This window comes from Salvelinus sp. IW2-2015, linkage group LG23, assembly GCF_002910315.2.
Source record: "Salvelinus sp. IW2-2015 linkage group LG23, ASM291031v2, whole genome shotgun sequence".
Lineage (NCBI taxonomy): Eukaryota > Metazoa > Chordata > Actinopteri > Salmoniformes > Salmonidae > Salvelinus > Salvelinus sp. IW2-2015.
In genome coordinates, this window is record NC_036863.1 from 7,416,219 (window position 1) to 7,434,447 (window position 18,229).

Below are 18,229 nucleotides of genomic sequence, written 5' to 3' on the forward strand. Positions count from 1 at the left end.
GGCTTGCAAGCCTCCACCTTTTCCTCCAAACATAACGATGGTCATTATGGCCAAACAGTTCTATTTTTGTTTCATCAGACCAGAGGACATTTCTCCAAAAAGTATGATCTTTGTCCCCATGTGCAGTTGCAAACCGTAGTCTGGCTTTTTTTATGGCGGTTTTGGAGCAGTGGCTTCTTCCTTGCTGAGCGGCCTTTCAGGTTATGTCGATATAGGACTCATTTTACTGTGGATATAGATACTTTTGTACCTGTTTCCTCCAGCATCTTCACAAGGTCCTTTGCTGTTGTTCTGGGATTGATTTGCACTTTTCGCACCAAAGTACGTTCATCTCTAGGAGACAGAACGCGTCTCCTTCCTGAGCGGTATGACGGCTGCGCGGTCCCATGGTGTTTATACTTGCGTACTATTGTTTGTACAGATGAACGTGGTACCTTCAGGCGTTTGGAAATTGCTCCCAAGGATGAACCAAACTTGTGGAGGTCTACAATTTTCTTTCTGAGGTCTTGGCTGATTTCTTTAGATTTTCCCATAATGTCAAGCAAAGAGACACTGAGTTTGAAGGTAGGCCTTGAAAAACATCCACAGGTACACCTCCAATTGACTCAAATTATGCAAATTAGCCTATCAGAAGCTTCTAAAGCCATGACATCATTTTCTGCAATTTTCCAAGCTGTTTAAAGGCACAGTCAACATAGTGTATGTAAACTTCTGACCCACTGGAATTGTGATACAATGAATTATCAGTGAAATAATCTGTCTGCAAACAACTGTTGGAAAAATTAGTTGTGTCATGCACAAAGTAGATGTCCTAACCGACTTGCCAAAACTATAGTTTGTTAACAAGAAATTTGTGGAGTGGTTGTAAAACTAATTTTAATGACTCCAACCTAAGTGTTTGTAAACTTCCGACTTCAACTGTATGTATAACCAGGTAAGTTGGTAAGTTGACTGGGAACACATTCTTATTTACTTCAACAATCTGGGGAATAGGAAGTGGGATGAATGAGCCAATTGGAGGCTGGGGATGATTAAGTGGCCATGATGGTATGAGGGCCAGATTGGAAATGTAGCCAGGACACCAGAGTTTACAACTCTACTCCTACGATAAGTGCCATGGGATCTTTAGTGACCACAGAGAGTCAGGACACCCATTTAACTTCCCATCCGAAAGACGGCACTCTACACAGGGCAATGTCCCCAATCACTGCCCTGGGGCATTGGGATATTTCTTCTTTAGACCTGAGGAAAGTGTGCCTCCTACTGTCCCTCCAACACCACTTCCAGCAGCATCTGGTCTCCCGTCCAGGGATCAACCAGGACCAACCCTGCTTAGCTTCAGAGGCAAGCCAGCAGTGGGATGCAGGGTGGTATGCTGCTGGCAACAGTGGAGGGTAATAGCAATGTAGCATGTAGCACAGGCTAACAGTAATAGCACTGCTATATAACAGTAATAGCAATAATGTACACAATGTGATGACATGGGATCAGCATGTAACGGCTTATAGTACAGAATAAACACACTATGTACATGGGGCTAGGCTAACCTAGCACACATTAGCACTATGGTTACCAGCTAGTGGGTTAGCATGCTATGGCTAACAATGCTAGTATGTAAACAATGATATGGCCACGGGGGCTGGATGGCATAACAGGAAGTGACTGAGATGTGATGACATCATAGGCCTGCCATCTTAAGTGATTGTGAACAATTGATGCAGTATTGCATTAGTAGAAACAAAGACTGTTCTCAGGTCAGGCCTGGTTGAAGCTAAATATGTTTGCGTCACTTTGGGGACAATTTTAGCTAACCCTAAACCCTAGGTTGAAGATGACAAAGGTTAAGACGACGATTCTAATATCCCATAACTCTTTGCATAAATGAGGACGAATTCTAAACAATGGGACCAGCTATGCTAGTTATCAACTGCGCTGGTCCCATGATTATATTCGAAAAGCTTCTGCATGGAATCATAACTTGTCCCAACCTGGGTATCTTCAACCTAGCCTAAGCCTAACCCTTTTCCTAGCCTTAACCTAATTCTCCTAACCTGACACATTAATTATCCTAACCTGCTACAAATAGTACCTTTTGCTAGTCAAAACCTGCAGACTTGCCCTGAGAGCAGTGTTTGTAGCCACTAATGCGATACAGCAACAATGGCTGGTAGCCATCTTGACACAGTACCTAATGGGGAGAGATTTTAGCTCACAGAAACTATGCTATGAGGCCAGATAAACAGGAGTAAGTAATATGGCTAGTACACATACATAAAGAACTAGCTGATTTGATTTGAGCGTATACTGTAACACTGGGAGAGGCGTATGCTAACACACTGTAGGTATTAGAGCCTATAAAATACAGACAAATAAAATATACATCAATTTATTTATTTATTTAAACTTTATTTAACTAGGTAGGCTAGTTGAGAACAAGTTCTCATTTACAACTGCGACCTGGCCAAGATAAAGCAAAGCAGTGCGATACAAACAACAACACAGAGTTACACATGGAATAATCAAACATACAGTCAATAACACAATAGAGAAAAAGTCTATATACAGTGTGTGCAAATGAGGTAAGGGAGGTAGGCAATAAATAGGCCATAGTGGCGAAATAATTACAATTTAGCAATTAAACACTGTGATAGGTGTGCAAAAGACGAATGTGCAAGTAGACATACTGGGGTGCAAAGGAGCAAAAAAATAAATAATAATAAATAACAGTATGGGGATGAGGAAGTTGGATGGGCTATTTACAGATGAGCTATGTACAGGTGCAGTGATCTGTGAGCTGCTCTGACAGCTGGTGCTTAAAGTTAGTGAGGGAGATATGGGTCTCCAGCTTCAGTGATTTTTGCAATTCGTTCCAGTCATTGGCAGCAGAGAACTGGAAGCAAAGGCAGCCAAAGAGCAATTGGCTTTGGGGGTGACCAGTGAAATATGCCTGCTGGAGCGCGTGCTGCAGGTGGGTGCTGCTATGGTGACCAGTGAGCTGAGATAAGGCGGGGCTTTACCTAGCAAAGACTTATAGATGACCTGGAGCCAGTGGGTTTGGCGACAAATATGAAGCGAGGGCAGCCAATGAGAGCGTACAGGTCGCGTTGGTGGGTAGTATATGGGGCTTTGGTGACAAAAACGGATTGCACTGTGATAGACTGCATCCAATTTGCTGAGTAGAGTGTTGGAGGCTATTTTGTAAATGACATCACCGAAGTCGAGGATCGGCAGGATAGTCAGTTTTACGAGGGTATGTTTGGCAGCATGAGTGAAGGATGCTTTGTTGTGAAATAGGAAGCCGATTCTAGATTTAATTTTGGATTAGAGATGCTTAATGTGAGTCTGGAAGGAGAGTTTACAGTCTAACCAGACACCTATGTATTTGTAGTTGTCCACATATTCTAAGTCAGAACCGCCCAGAGTAGTGATGCTGGACGGGCGGGCAGGTGCGGGCAACGATTGGTTGGAGAGCATGCATTTCGTTTTACTTGCATTTAAGAGCAGTTGGAGGCCACGGAAGGAGAGTTACATGGCATTGAAGCTCATCTGGAAGTTAGTTAGCACAGTGTCCAAAGAAGGGCCAGAGGTATACAGAATGGTATCGTCTGCGTAGAGGTGGATCAGAGAATCACCAGCAGCAAGAGCGACATCATTGATGTATACAGAGGAAAGAGTCGGCCCGAGAATTGAACCCTGTGGCACCCCCATAGAGACTGCCAGAGGTCCGGACAACAGGCCCTCCGATTTGACACACTGAACTCTGTTTGAGAAGTAGTTGGTAAACCAGGCGAGGCAGTCACCAGGCGAGGCAGTTATCGGCAGACTCAACCAAGGCTGTTGAGTCTGCCGATAAGAATGTGGTTATTGACTGAGTCGAAAGCCTTGGCCAGGTCGATGAATACAGCTGCACAGTATTGTCTCTTATCGATGGCGGTTAGGATATATCGTTTAGGACCTTGAGCGTGGCAGAGGTGCACCCATGACCAGCTCTGAAACCAGATTGCATAGCGGAGAAGGTACGGTGGGATTCGAAATGGTCGGTGATCTGTTTGTTATCTTGGCTTTTGAAGACCTTGGAAAGACAGGGTAGGATAGATATAGGTCTGTAGCAGTTTGGGTCTAGAGTGTCTCCCCCTTTGAAGAGGGGGATGACCGCGGCAGCTTTCCAATCTTTGGGGATCTCAGACGATATGAAAGAGAGGTTGAACAGGCTAGTAATAGGGGTTGCAACAATTTCTGCAGATAATTTTAGAAGGAGAGGGTCCAGATTGTCTAGCCCTGCTGATTTGTAGGGGTCCAGATTTTRCCGCTCTTTCAGAACAACAGCTATCTGGATTTGGGTGAAGAAGAAATGGTGGAGGCTTGGGCAAGTTGCTGTGGGGGGTGCAGGGGTTTTGACCGGGGTAGGGGTAGCCGTAGAAGAATTCTCATTGAAATGCTCAATTATTGTGGATTTATCGGTGGTGACAGTGTTTCCTAGCCTGAACCCTAACCGGTTACATTTTCACTTACATGGTCAGTGACGCACTAACACACAGTTAAGGAAGTCCAGGGAATGCTTGTTCGTTCAGGAAAGGTCCAGTTGTGAGTTGCACAGATTGTGTTGTGAGGTTTGAGACCCATACTTGGTGAGGCCTGTGATTGGCTGACCAGGTCAGGTGACTTTGGTCAGCAGCATGTTCTAGACAGACCCCTAGCAACACCCCTAGCAACAGAGAGGCCAGGACCAGAGGTGTGAATGTCTCTCTGACTCCCAGGGCCAGCGAGAAGGTAGGAGATGAGGGTTAAAGTCCTGAGGGTTTTATACAAGTGGCAAAAATGGAAAAGGTGAAAAAACAAGACAAAAAAAATGAATTCTACCTTAAGATAGCGGAATAAATTGATAGAACAAGGTTAGATGGATAATGAAACATTTTCTTAGATTTAAAAGATGAATGTTGAGTCACAAAAACACTACATGACCAAAGTATGTGGACACCTGCTCATCGAAAATCTCATTCCAAAATGATAGGCATTAATATGGAGTTTGTCCCCCCTTTGCTGCTATAACAGCCTCCACTCTTCTGGGAAGGCTTTCCACTAGATGTTGCAACATTGCTGCAGGGGCTTCCATTCAGCCACATGAGCATTAGTGAGGTCGGGCACTGATGTTGGGCAATTAGGCCTGGCTCGCAGTCGGCGTTCCAATTCATCCCAAAGCTGTTCGATGGAGTTGAGGTCAGGGCTCTGTGTAGGCCAGTCAAGTTCTTCCACACTGATCTCAACAAACTATTTCTGTATGGACCTCGCTTTGTGTACGGGGGCATTGTCATGCTGAAACAGGAAAGGGCCTTCCCCAAACTGTTGCCACAAAGTTGGAAGCACAGAATAGTTTAGAATGTCATTGTATGCTGTAGCATTAAGATTTCCCTTCACTTGAACTCTAGCCCGAACCATGCAAACATCAAATCAAACTTTATTTGCCACATGCGCCGAATACAACAAGTGTAGACCTTACCGTGAAATACTTACTTACACTCCTTAATCAACAGTGCAGTTCAAGCAGTTAAGAAAATATTTACCAAATAAACTAAAGTAAAAAATGATTTAAAAAAACACAATAACATAAAAATAACGAGGCTATATACAGGGGGTACTGGTACCGAGTCAGTGTGCGGGAGTACAGGTTAGAGGTCATTTGTACATATCGGTAGGGGTGAAGTGACTATGCATAGATAATAAACAGCGAGTAGCAGCAGTGTACCAAACAAATGGGGGGGGGGGGGGGGTCAATGTAATAGTCCGGTGGCCATTTGATTAATTGTTCAGCAGTCAATTATATAGGTCTGGATTGAAGGAAGCTTGGCCCCAGTGATGTACTGGGCCATTCGCATTACCCTCTGTAGCTGTCTCTTATACACATCTAGATGTGTATAAGAGACAGGTACTGGGCCATTCGCATTACCCTCTGTAGCGTCTTACGGTCAGATGCCGAGCAGTTGCCATACCAGGCGGTGATGCAACCTTTCAGGATGCTCTTGATGGTGCAGCTGTAGAACTTTTTGAGGATCTGGGGACCCATGCCAAATCTTTTCAGTCTCCTAGGGGGGAAAAGATTTTGTCGTGCTCTCTTCACGACTGTCTTGGTGTGTTTGGACCATGATAGATCGTTGGTGATGTGGACACCAAGGAGCTTGAAACTCTCGACCCGCTCCACTACAGCCTCGTTGATGTTAATGGGGGCCTGTTAGGCCCACCTTTTCCTGTAGTCCACAAGCAGCTCCTTTGTCTTGCTCACATTGAGGGAGAGGTTGTTGTCCTGGCACCACACTGCCAGTTCCCTGACCTCCTCCCTATAGGCTGTCTCATTGTTGTCGGTGATCAGGTTTACCAATGTTGTCGTCAGCAAACTTAATGATGGTGTTGGAGTCGTGTTTGGCCACACAGTCATTGGTGTTGAGGAGCAGCGTGGCCGGCGTGTTGTTGCCTACCCTTACCACCTGGGGGCGGCCCGTCAGGAAGTCCAGGATCCAGTTGCAGAGGGAGGTGTTTAGTCCCAGGGTCCTTAGCTTAGTGATGAGCATTGTGGGCACTATGGTGTTGAACGCTGAGCTGTAGTCAATGAACAGCATTCTCACATTGATGTTCCTTTTGTCCAGGTGGAAAAGGGCAGTGTGGAGTGCGATTGAGATTGTGTCATCTGTGGATCTGTTAGGGCGGTATGCGAATTGGAGTGGGTCTAGGGTATCCGGGAGGATGCTGTTGATGTGAGCCATGACCAGCCTTTCAAAGCACTTCATGGCTACCGACGTGAACAGCCCCAGACCATTATTCCTCCACCAAACTTTACAGCTGGCACTATGCATTGGGGCAGGTAGCGTTCTCCTGGCTTCCGCCAAACCCAGATTYGTCCGTTGGCCTGCCAGAGGGTTGGCATTGCGCATGGTGATCTTAGGCCTGTGTGCGTGCGGCTGCTCGGCCATGGACAAACAGTTCTTGTGCTGACGTTGCTTCCAGAGGCAGTTTGGAACTCAGTAGTGAGTGTTGCAACCAAGGACAGAAGCGCTTCAGAATAAAAAGAGCATAGAATGTGCAGGGAAAGGAAAATGTGGAAAATATAAATAAAATGAGCAGAGAAATGGAGTGTGGAGTGTACCCCTATCATATTTCATATTATATGCATTTTGTAGTTTAGGGGACTGGTGCATGTTTACAAAAATATATWTTTTTTTGTCACAACCCAGCACAAGGTCTTGTGGTAGTAACTCTGAGGTAGTGAGTAATTGTGTTGTTTTCTTTTTCACGAGAACAACGGGTACAGATGTAGGATCTCAATGTGATCACTCTTTTGTTGGCGAGAATTTTCCTACACAGTCAGAATGCAATCTTGTAGTGTATTCGAGGTTTAAAAAGGCTTCTAAAGTTTGTAATTTCTACTTTAAAAAATTGCATTAATAATTTGTATTTCAAATCAAATCATCAAATCAAATTGATTTATAAAGCCCTTCTTACATCAGCTGATATCTCAAAGKGCTGTACAGAAACCCAACCTAAAACCCCAAACAGCAAGCAATTTCCTGTTGTTGCAGTATTATTTTGCTGCTGTAGCAAACTGGCTCAAATTAAGATCTTACATCTGTAGTACCCACGTTGCCGTACACTAGCGTGACTCATGGAAACAGACTCTGTGTGTTCCCCAGAGGGTCCTACTCACCATGACCCTGTGTGAGAGTGTGTGTATTAAACCTGCCAAGCTGGAAGGCACCATTGATTTAGCAGCAGCTTTCCCCTCGTTCCACTCTCAACCCTGCTGCCCAGGGGGGAGGGGGAAGGGGGAAGAGAGAGAGAGAGAGATGCATTCTGGCCCCGGATGATGTACGGCACTGGGCTGGGTGATAGCAGAACCTCCTCTGGGTGCTAGGGCTCTAGACAGGCAGTTTTCAGTACTAGATGGGTGCTAAGGATGCTAAGACATGCTCAGTGTCCATCCCTTCTTTCTGTGATATGTAAATAGAGCTGCTGCAGACACTGCCCCCCCCCCTTTTACTCTCTCACTCTCACATTCACTCACTCACTCACTCACTCTCACTCACTCACTCACTCACTCACTCACTCACCGGGAGTGTGTGTGGGTGAGAGAGAGACCTTCTTCTGCTGTGCTGAGACGCAGAGAAAGCGAGAGAGAAAGAGAGAGAGAGGCTCTCTATGCTCAAGTCCTACTCCTGCTTTCTCTCTCTCATCATTCCTCCCTCCTGCTCTCTCTTGCCTGTGGAATATACTGACAAGGAATAGTCTCTCAGACACATGTGTGTCTAGAGCCTTTTAGGCTTGCAAACAAAACAAGTGCTTTATTTCTTTGCTGTGAGTATGTTTGCCTCGATTTTCTATGCCAAGAAGCTAGGGAGAAGACTTGTACAGAATGCGAGGAAAGCCAAAATGCCGAAAGATACGGTAGGTGCAAGTTTTTTTTTCTGATTTATTTCGGTCAACAAATACAGTGTCATGGTATAAGAAGAATACAAAGTGAAAGTGTCCATCTGGATGTAAGAAGCAGATTATGCTGTGCTCAGCTTTCTTCAGTGTTTATTTTTTTGAAAGGCTCAGTTTTGTGGGCTATGCAATGTCTTCCTTTAAAAGCATCTGTTCTGTCTCATTTGAGAGAGAGCGTGAGAGAGACACACAGAGGGAGAGAAAGAGAGAGAGAGTATGACAGAGAACGATGTCTCATAAGATCTGATCATTATACTCTGATCTGTGGTACTTTACTGTATCTTTCTCATTAACTGTGCAAGATCCTCTTATCTGGCCTCCGGTTACATTTCTCCTCCGTCTTTTAAGTCCCAGACACAAGTTTGACAATGTGCCTGCTGCACTAGCAGATTTCATCCCGACAGAGTCTTAAGATAAATCAGCATTGCTTCTGATTAGTCCAAGGGCAGTTGCTTGCATTGCCTCATTTGTCTCAATGTTCCTGTTTAACGGACAGCCGGATTGCAAAGGGTGTTTTGGTCCTGTAAGGAGTCCTACTGAGATTAAAACAAGTCCTGCTGAGACTGAGGCTGTCCTAATATGGACACCTTGTATGTGCCATATGTCACCTGGGATAGTGTGTGGTTAATGTGACTTAAGCAATGGAGAAAGTAAGCCTTCTATTTTGGAAGTATTTAATCTACTGTGTGCTTTTTACAGATTGCTGGGAGAGCCTTATATCACTAGAGTTTCCACCTATTTATTTTTGCCCTGGAAAATTTGAATTGTAATATCTTTGAATAGAATAGATCCTAAGCTTTTTATAAACCAGAATGTTGAAACTTAAATAGAATAAGCAAATGGTGAGTTTTTCAGCTGTTTTCAGTTGGTTTTCAGCTGTTCAAAGGGTAGCTAGCAGCAGCATCAACAGGTTTCTGCTCTGGGGCTAAGTCACTTGCTCCCAAGCTGGTTATGCTGCAAACAGCCTCCTCCTGGTGCTTCAATCTAAGCAAGCAGTACAGTAAAAAAAAATAAAAAAATTGTGCTCTATGGCTTATATTGCGACATGGATTTGTTCACTTAAACACCACGATGCAAAGCGTTGCCTAGCAACAATAGAGCTGGTTTGCAAGGAGGCGGCAGTGGGGCATATTGATCCAGAGAGCAGACAAGAGGGGTCAGGGATAAGGTAGTCCCGTGGGAAGACATCCTTCCAAATCACTTCTTATTGACTCAACTATTGGAAGTCTGGAGATTTTTAATATTGAATTTTGTGTTTGAATGGAAACTTAACGCATTTCGTTGGCTCTGAATAGAAACAACATTGTTTCCTATCAGGAGAGGCATTTCCTTATTTTTCTATTTTTTTACTTGTTTTGTCCATACTTCCTTTCCTACTGTATCGGACAAGGAAAGTTTTAGTCGTTTTAGTAGCATTCTTTTTTGTGTCTTATGTTATCTAGCTTGTTGCTAGTCAGAGAGTAGTTGTTTTAGTGTGATATATTTTTTAATGGATGGATAACTAAGCAAGGCTCTTTCTTGATCACTATACTCACCAGCACCTTTCCAGTATGTTATGAGCTAAAGAACTTGGCCATTACCTCACACTTGCCTCCACTGAGAGAAAGCACATTGCATTACACAAGCACTCTTACACACAGCCACAAAACATTGGCATTAGCACGCTGGCTCTCAGCCACTCACTCATGTGTGCGTGCGCAAGCACGTGTGTGTCTGCGTGTGCGTGTGTGTGTGTGTGAAGCTGAGCGTGAATGAGCAACAGGGAGAGCAGAGAGGAGTGTAAGCCTCAGCACAGTTGGGAAGCAACTAATTGGTCCTCTGTGTCAGCTCTTCTACAGTATAAGTCACAGAGTTATTGTAGGGGGCTTATAACTGGTTCAGTGTGCAGCTGTGTGTTAAGGTAAACTGCTCTGTCTAAACAAGAATGAGTTCATCTGAATCACTGGCTACATGTTGAGAGTTTGCAAATCAGGTGTCTGTCCAATCAGCGGCAGGTTTAGCCTACTTCGGTATATGGCTTGCCCGCATTGGGAAAAAACTGGGATGTTTCACAAATGCAGTGATTCCGTAGGCTATAACTGCTCAGTGAGTAGCAGTGGTGGGAAAAGTACTCAATTGTCATACTTGAGTAAAAGTAAAGATACCTTAATAGAAAATGACTCAAGTAGAAGTGAAAGTCACCCAGTAAAATACTACTTGAGTAAAAGTCTAAAAGTATTTGGTTTTAAATATACTTAAATATCAAAAGTAAATGGAATTGCTAAAATGTACTTAAGTATCAAAAGTAAAAGTATATATCATTTCAACTTCCTTATATTAAGCAAACCAGACGGCACAATATTTACATTTTTTAAATAATTTTTTGACAGATAGCAAGGGGCACACTCCCAAAACTCAGACATGATTTACAAACAAAGCATTTGTCTTTAGTGAGTCCGCCAGATTAGAGGCAGTAGGGATGACCAGGGATGTTCTCTTGATAAGTTTGTGAATTGAACAATTTTCCTGTCAAAATGTAACGAGTACTTTTGGGTGTCAGTAAAAAGTACATAATTTTCTTTAGGAATGTAGTGAAGTAAAAGTTTCCAAAAATATAAATCCTAATGTAAAGTACAGATACCCCCAAAAACTACTTAAGTAGTACTTTATTTTTACTTATGTACTTTACACCATTGAGGAGTAGTTCTCATGGGAAAATGCAGAAATGTATGTCAATAAAAATTATTTGCCTTCCAGGTCAGGCTTACTATTTTATAGCAGCCTATTGATGAAATTACAGAAATGAATGAATGAATGAATGATGTTGGCGAGGCTGCCGTTTTGTTGTTTTTTGAATTTAGCTTGAAGTGTACCTACCATTGGAGGCTCATCAGAGGAGGAAGGGGTGGACCATCCTCCTCAGTGAATTTCATTTAAAAAAGTAATATTTAAAAAGTTATCATTTTTAGATAAAACTATACTAAATATATTCACGTCACCAAATAATTTATTAAAACACACTGTTTTGCTATGAAGGTCTACAGTAGCCTCAACGGCACTCTGTAGGGTAGCACCATGGTGTAGACGGAGGACAGCTAGCTTCCGTCCTCCTCTGGCTACACTGACTTCAATACAAAACCTAGGAGCCTCATGGTTCTCAGCCCCTTCCATAGACTTACACAATAATTATGGCAACTTCCGGAGGACATCCTCCAACCTATCAGAGCCCTTGCAGCATGCACTGACATGTTGTCCACCCAATCAAAGGATCAGAAAATTAATATAGTACTGAAAGCATAAGCTACAGCTAGCTAGCACTGCAGTGCATAAAATCTGGTGAAGAAGAAGCAAGAGATAGAGAGATTTTGTCTTATTTTTCTTCTTCACATTCAGTTTCCCTTACTTAGCAAGCAAATGCAGCTAGCTAGTTTAGCCTGCTCAAACAGATGGATTCTATGTTAGCTAGCTGGCTATGACTATCCAACACAACAGTGGAACTCTTCCAAGTCAAAGTAAACTTTTGGTTTTACAAATTTATTGCCACCAGGGCCTGCCGGTGTAACTGCTAAACTGCTAACTGACTATACACTGTAAAGTTACTGCATAATTGTAGCAGGGTTAGCTAATGTCATAGTCAACATTGTTAAGCGGAGCGACACAGGGGAGCCCAAGAGCAGACTCAGATGAGGAAACAGGGATGAATGAACCAAAATATTTATTGTTACACAGGGAGATATGGGGTGCAGATCCGGGGACTCTCGGATGAGTTGCAGAAAAACCAGATGTGGAGACTGAGGTTGGAGTTAGCTGAGTAGAACAGGGTAAACAGGTCCTGAGGGGAAACCAAGGTAGTGGTGTTGAGTAAAATCCAGAGCAAGGTAGTTGGGTGGTGAGATGTGGAACAGGAGACAGGAGCCAGAGCACTACCTACAATGAGAGGATAAACGGTGTCAGGCAGGGAAACAGGCACAGCAGAGTAATAGCATCTTGAATAATCATAAATGGCTAGAATCATGAACTGATTGAACAGAGATTATAATCTGGCAGAGTGGAAGTGGCAGGACTGAGAATTTGTAGAGGTCTTGATTATGGAACGAGTTGCAGCTGGTAGGGATCTGCTCTGACTCCAGCACACCTGTCTCCAACCACACAATCACACAGAGAGGGAGAGGGAGAGAGAGAGAGAGAGTGTGTACAGGGGGAGTAGCTGCAGGTCAAGAAGACATCGGATGAACATCAGAGGGCGTAGCAGGAGCAGATGTGACAAACATAACTAATATAACTAACGCTTCTATTAGCTATGTTGACTATGACATTACTTTAGCTAAAATGGTGACAATGATGTAGGCTGTGTGTAGCAGTTATATGGTTTGGCATGGAAAGCTTTTTTTCGCTTGGTCAGATACACCTGATGTGTTGTGCATTGAAGTCCACAAGCAAAGGGAAAAGGTGAGAGGAGGAGAGCGCATAGATGAGAGAAGGAATACAACGTGGCTGCTATGAATGTGAACTGTGTTTACGCGTGACCAGGCATGTATTCATTCCTCTGATTCTGTTGAAAAACATTTCTTAAACGGAAGGAAACGGAACAAAACGGGGATAAACATGCCTGAATTTGTCCAATATAAACTCTCATTTGCAACTGTTGGACTAATGATTACACCTTGCTGTCTGTCCATGTGTCACTATCTGTCACCTCACCATTTTCTCTCGACCTATGTACACCTACGTTGTAAACTTTCATTCATAGGCTAGGTTGTAGCAACCTCATGAGTATCATGTTGTAGCCAATAGATATCGATGTTACAGTACATTGAGCTGGGTGAATTCGGAAAGTATTCAGACCCCTTCCATTTTTCCACATTTTGATATGTATACAGCCTTTTTCTAAAATGGATGAAATAAAAACAATTCTTCATCAATCTACACACAATACCCCATAATGACAAAGCGAAAACAGGTTTTTGCAAATAAAAAAATAAAAAAACAGAAATACCTTATTTACATAAGTATTCAGACCCTTTGCTAAGAGACTTGAATTTGAGCATCCTGTTTCCATTGATCATCCTTGAAATGTTTCTACAACTTGATTTGAGTCCACCTGTGGTAAATTAAATTTATTGGACATGATTTGGAAAGGCACACAGTTGTTTATATAGGTCCCACAGTTGACAATGCATGTCAGAGCATAAACCAAGCCATGAGGTTGAATTAATTGTCTGTAGAGCTCAGAGACAGGATTGTGTTGGCAGATCTGGGGTAGGTTACCAAAACATTTCTGCAGCATTGAAGGTCCCCAAGAACACAGTTGGCCTCAATCATTTTTAAATGGAAGAAGTTTGGAACCATCAAGATTCTGCCTAGAGCTGGCCGCCCGGCCAAACAGAGCAATCGGGGGAAAAGGGCTTTGGTCAGGGAGGTGACCAAGAACCCGATGGTCAGTCTGACAGAGCTTCTTAGTTCCTCTGTGGAGATGGCAGAACCTTCCAGAAGGACAACCATCTCTGCAGCACTCCAACAATCAGGCATTTATGGTAGAGTGGCCAGATGGAAGCCACTCCTCGTTAAAAGGCACATGACAGCCTGCTTGGAGTTTTCCAAAAGGCACCTAAAGGACTCTCAGACTAAGAGAAACAAGATTCTCTTGTCTAATGAAACCAAGATTGGATTCTTTGGCGTGAATGCCAAGCGCCACATCTGGAGGAAACCAGGCAACGCTCATCACCTGGCCAATACCATCCCTACGGTGAAGCATGGTGGTGGCAGCATCATGCTGTGGGGATGTTTTTTAGCGGTAGGAACTGGGAGACTAGTCAGGATCGAGGGAAAGATGAACGGAGCAAAGTACAGAGAGATCCTTGATGGAAACCTGCTCCAGAGCACTCAGGACCTCAGGAAGGCGAAGGTTCACCTTCCAACAGGACAACGACCCTAATCACATAGCCAAGACAATGCAGGAGTGGCTTTGGGACAAGTCTCTGAATGTTTTTGAGTGGCCCAGCCAGAGCCCAGACTTAAACCCGAACATCTCGAACATCTCTGGAGAGACCTGAAAATAGCTGTGCAGCTTGAGAGAATCCTACAGAGAAGAATGGGAGAAATTCACCAAATACAGGTATGCCAAGCTTGTAAAGTAATACCCAAGAAGACTTGAGGCTGTAATCGCTGCCAAAGGTGCTTCCGTTTTTTATATTTTTACATTTGCAAAAAAAATCAAAAACCCTGTTTTTGCTTTGTCATGATGGAGTATTTATTGTGTGTAGATTGATGAGAGGGAAAAACTATTTAATCAATTTTAGAATAAGGCTGTAACGTAACAAAATGTGGAAAAAGTGAAGGAGTTTCAATACTTTCCGAATGCACTGTACATAAGGGACTTTATGTTCATATCCCATACTGCATTCATAATAAACATTCTGTAAATGCTAATGTAAAACATAACCAAAATATTAACTTGCAGTTGTCAACATAAGTTGATAAGCTTTTACGGTATGCTTATGAAATGCTTATGCACTGCAAATGGATGCATTATTTATGGCATATGAATGTGTTATGAATGTAGGTACYCTTCACGTAAAGTGTTTCCAACATTTTTAGGTTTGACTCAAGGAAACTCATCAGTGAAAGTGCTGCTCAATCTAATGCTTAATTTCATTTACATATTAGATTTGGAATGTTGCTGTTATCTAAATAACTGTAACTTTTAAAGATTTTGAAAAGTCAATTAAACATAAGGCCAAAACAACGAATGCCCACCAAAGTAAATTTCACGATATCAGATATTTCTTCTTATCAGAGTCAAAGTCGGCCTATAGACATTTCTCTAATATTCCACTTCGAATTGTGACCTGAAACACAAGAAGAAATCCAAGCAGCGATAAAATATAATTGAAAGAGGACTGCTTTTGTTATTAGATTACCAGAGCAGTCGCTGCTGCCAGATTTACTCATAGGAAATCCTTCCAGAAATAGCCCATTTCATTCTCACACAAATAAAATATGTATTTTCCACTTGAAGAAATACGGACTTGTGTTTGCTAAGCAGCACTGACATGGAGTCTGTAAAAGGGCTGTTCTTTCTGTACTATTCCTCTAGTGGCTACTTTTTTCTCTCCATTTAATAATTTGAACATTGATGTTGTGAGAATCATTACCAACAAGCAAAGTCGGAGAGGAGAGACTCAAATATGTTGATTTCCAGTTGATAGACTTAAGGTTTTCCTCTTTTTTTTCACCCTTCTTTAAAGTTTGTGTTGTTCTCAAGTTTAATAAAAAGGTATTTGGGAAAAAAACTTGCAGTAATGCAAAGCATGTTTCTCAGCTCCAGCCTGCAAGGTCACAAGCCTTAGACTGCATTATTTGACGTGTTAAAAAAAAAATATATATGTATTTTATTTTACTTTGTTTCCAATGGGGTTATACGTACAGTTTTCGCGTTTTCAAGGTGCTATGGTTTTCAGTGTTTTAGTTTAGGTTTTGTCCCAGTTCCAGTGTGTGGTTTTCTGGCGCCTACTTTTGCCTAAAGACCTAACCGTCGGGGTTAAACCTCAGCTTAACCCTAGAGGTTATTGCAGTCACTGTAGTCATCAATTTGACGAGGCATGTCGATATTTCACGGTTCCAAAATCTGAATTTTTTGAGTCCATCATGTTGCGCCATTGTTATGTTGTTAGTTCATGATGAAGATCCATMGATATCAGGTCACTCACTCCTGAACAATTGTTGGGAAACGCATAACTTTTTTATTGACGTGCCAAGCACAAACAGAAGGTTATGTCAGAAGTGCCCCTTGCCATATTTCAATATAACTAGGCAAGTCAGTTAAGAACAAATTCTTATTTATTTAATTGCCTTGTTCAGGGGCAGAACAACAGATTTTTACCGTGTCAGCTCAGGGATTTGATTCAGCAACCTTTCGGTTCCTGGCCCAACGCTCTAACCACTAGGCTACCTGCCACCCCATAAAGAAAGTAATGTCAGAAGTGCCCCTTGCCATACCCTCAATTTGAAAAATCTGAAATAATGTCTCCATGAAAAGTCAGTTGCTGTTCCTAATTGTATTCGCCGTTGTTGAAGACCTCTCCTGGACCTTAACATTATTAAAAAAGCACAAATCCTCTGGTGACTATGAATTTATTGATTAGCAAATGGCCAGACACATCTCAAGGATACTTATTTTCATGGGCAGTGGCTGTACTTACAGTTTTTCTTTCCAGGAGTCATTTCAACAAATATATTATTTTATTCCCTCAAACAAGGGCGTACCACATCATCTTGTCACCCCAAACATTTGCCCTGTGTTGTCAGGCTCGAAATCCATTCATTCTCAGATGAGACAATCGTAACGTCATTATAATCTCACCGTGTTGAATGTCTCTCCCATTTGTCTTCCTCATTTCTTCCATCAGGTTTATCACATTGTGATGACTTTTTAAATTGGTTTCTGGGAAGGATTTGGTCAGTCAGACTTCTGCCAACAAAAACTTTGCAGATACACTATTCATATTACATGGCTCCCTATTCCCTTTATAGTGCACACCTTTTGACCAGAGGCCTACTACGTAACTTCTAAAGATTTTGAAAAGTAAATTGAACATAAGACCAAAACAATGAATGCACACCAAAGTAATACAATACTACATATTTCTTCTTATCAGAGTCAAAATAGGTCTACAGCCAATTCTTTAGCAGTCCTTGATATTCCACTTCGATGTGTGACCTGAAACACAAGAAAAAATCCAAGAAGCGATGCGATAAAGTCTAATTGAAAGAGGACTGTTTTTGTTATTAGATTACCAGAGCAGTCACTGCTCCCAGATTTCTMATACCAGAAATAGCCCATTTAATTGTCACACTTTTGAATGATATAAAATATGTATTTTCCACTTGAAGAAATACAGAGTTGTGTTTGCTAAGCAGCACTGACATGGAGTCTGTAAAATAACTGTTATTTCTGTACTATTTCTCTGGCTGTTACCACTACTTAATTTTCTTAATTTTCATTTGAACATTGATGTAGTGAGAATCATTACCAACAAGAAAAGTCGGAGAGGAGAGACTCAAATACCTTGATTTACAGTTGATAGACTTAAAGTTTTCAGCTTTTTATGATGGTTTTCAGTGTTTTAGTTTTTTTTTTTTTCAGTGGCAGAGTGTTGTCTTCTGCTGCCTACTTTCGCCTAAAGACCATTTGCCCTGTGTTGTCGGGCTCGAAATCCATTCATTCTCAGATGAGACAATCGTCACGTCATTATAATCTCACAGTGTTGAAAGTCTCTTCTCTTTTCCTCCATCAGGTTTATCACATTGCAATGACTTTTAAAATTGGTTTCTGGGAAGGATTTGATCAGTCAGACTTCTGCCAACAAAAACTTAACAGATATTCATATTAGGACATATTAGGACATCCTTTGTGATTTGCTGCTATGCCATGTACAGCAGTCTGAGGCCGCATGCATCCTAAATGGCAACATATTCTCTATATAGTGCACTACTTTTGACCAGAGCAGCATGGGCCTTGGTCATAAGTAGTGCACTAAATTGGGAATTTGGGATGCAGCCTGAGTCAGCAGGATCTCTTCCATTACGCTGCTATCTGTCACAAAGCCAAAGGTTTTTAGAAGTATTACAGCAGTGCATAGTACAGGATTTGTATTCCAATTTCCCTTCACAATTGATTTCCTTAATTGGATACAGGAAGGAAGAGACGGTTTCCATTCTAAACGTGAGGTTGGAAGGAAGAGACGGTTTCCATTCTAAACGTGAGGTTGGAAGGAAGAGA

At 42.3% G+C, this 18,229-nt stretch overlaps 1 protein-coding gene across 16 annotated transcripts in view; it reads left to right on the forward strand.

Annotated features, from left to right (window-relative positions):
- Positions 1–18,229, forward strand: part of LOC111950591 (disks large homolog 2-like) — a 287,220-nt gene that overhangs the window by 160,936 nt on the left and 108,055 nt on the right. Inside the window, exon 1 of one of the 16 annotated variants that reach the window (XM_023968294.2) lies at positions 8,113–8,430. The exons of 14 other annotated variants lie outside the window; for them this stretch is intronic. In XM_023968294.2, coding sequence (XP_023824062.1) covers positions 8,347–8,430 — 84 coding nt within the window. In that variant the 5' untranslated portion in view covers positions 8,113–8,346. Of the gene's footprint in view, positions 1–8,112; positions 8,431–18,229 lie in introns of those variants that run through there. One more of the 16 variants, XM_070434345.1, reaches the window with a different exon arrangement.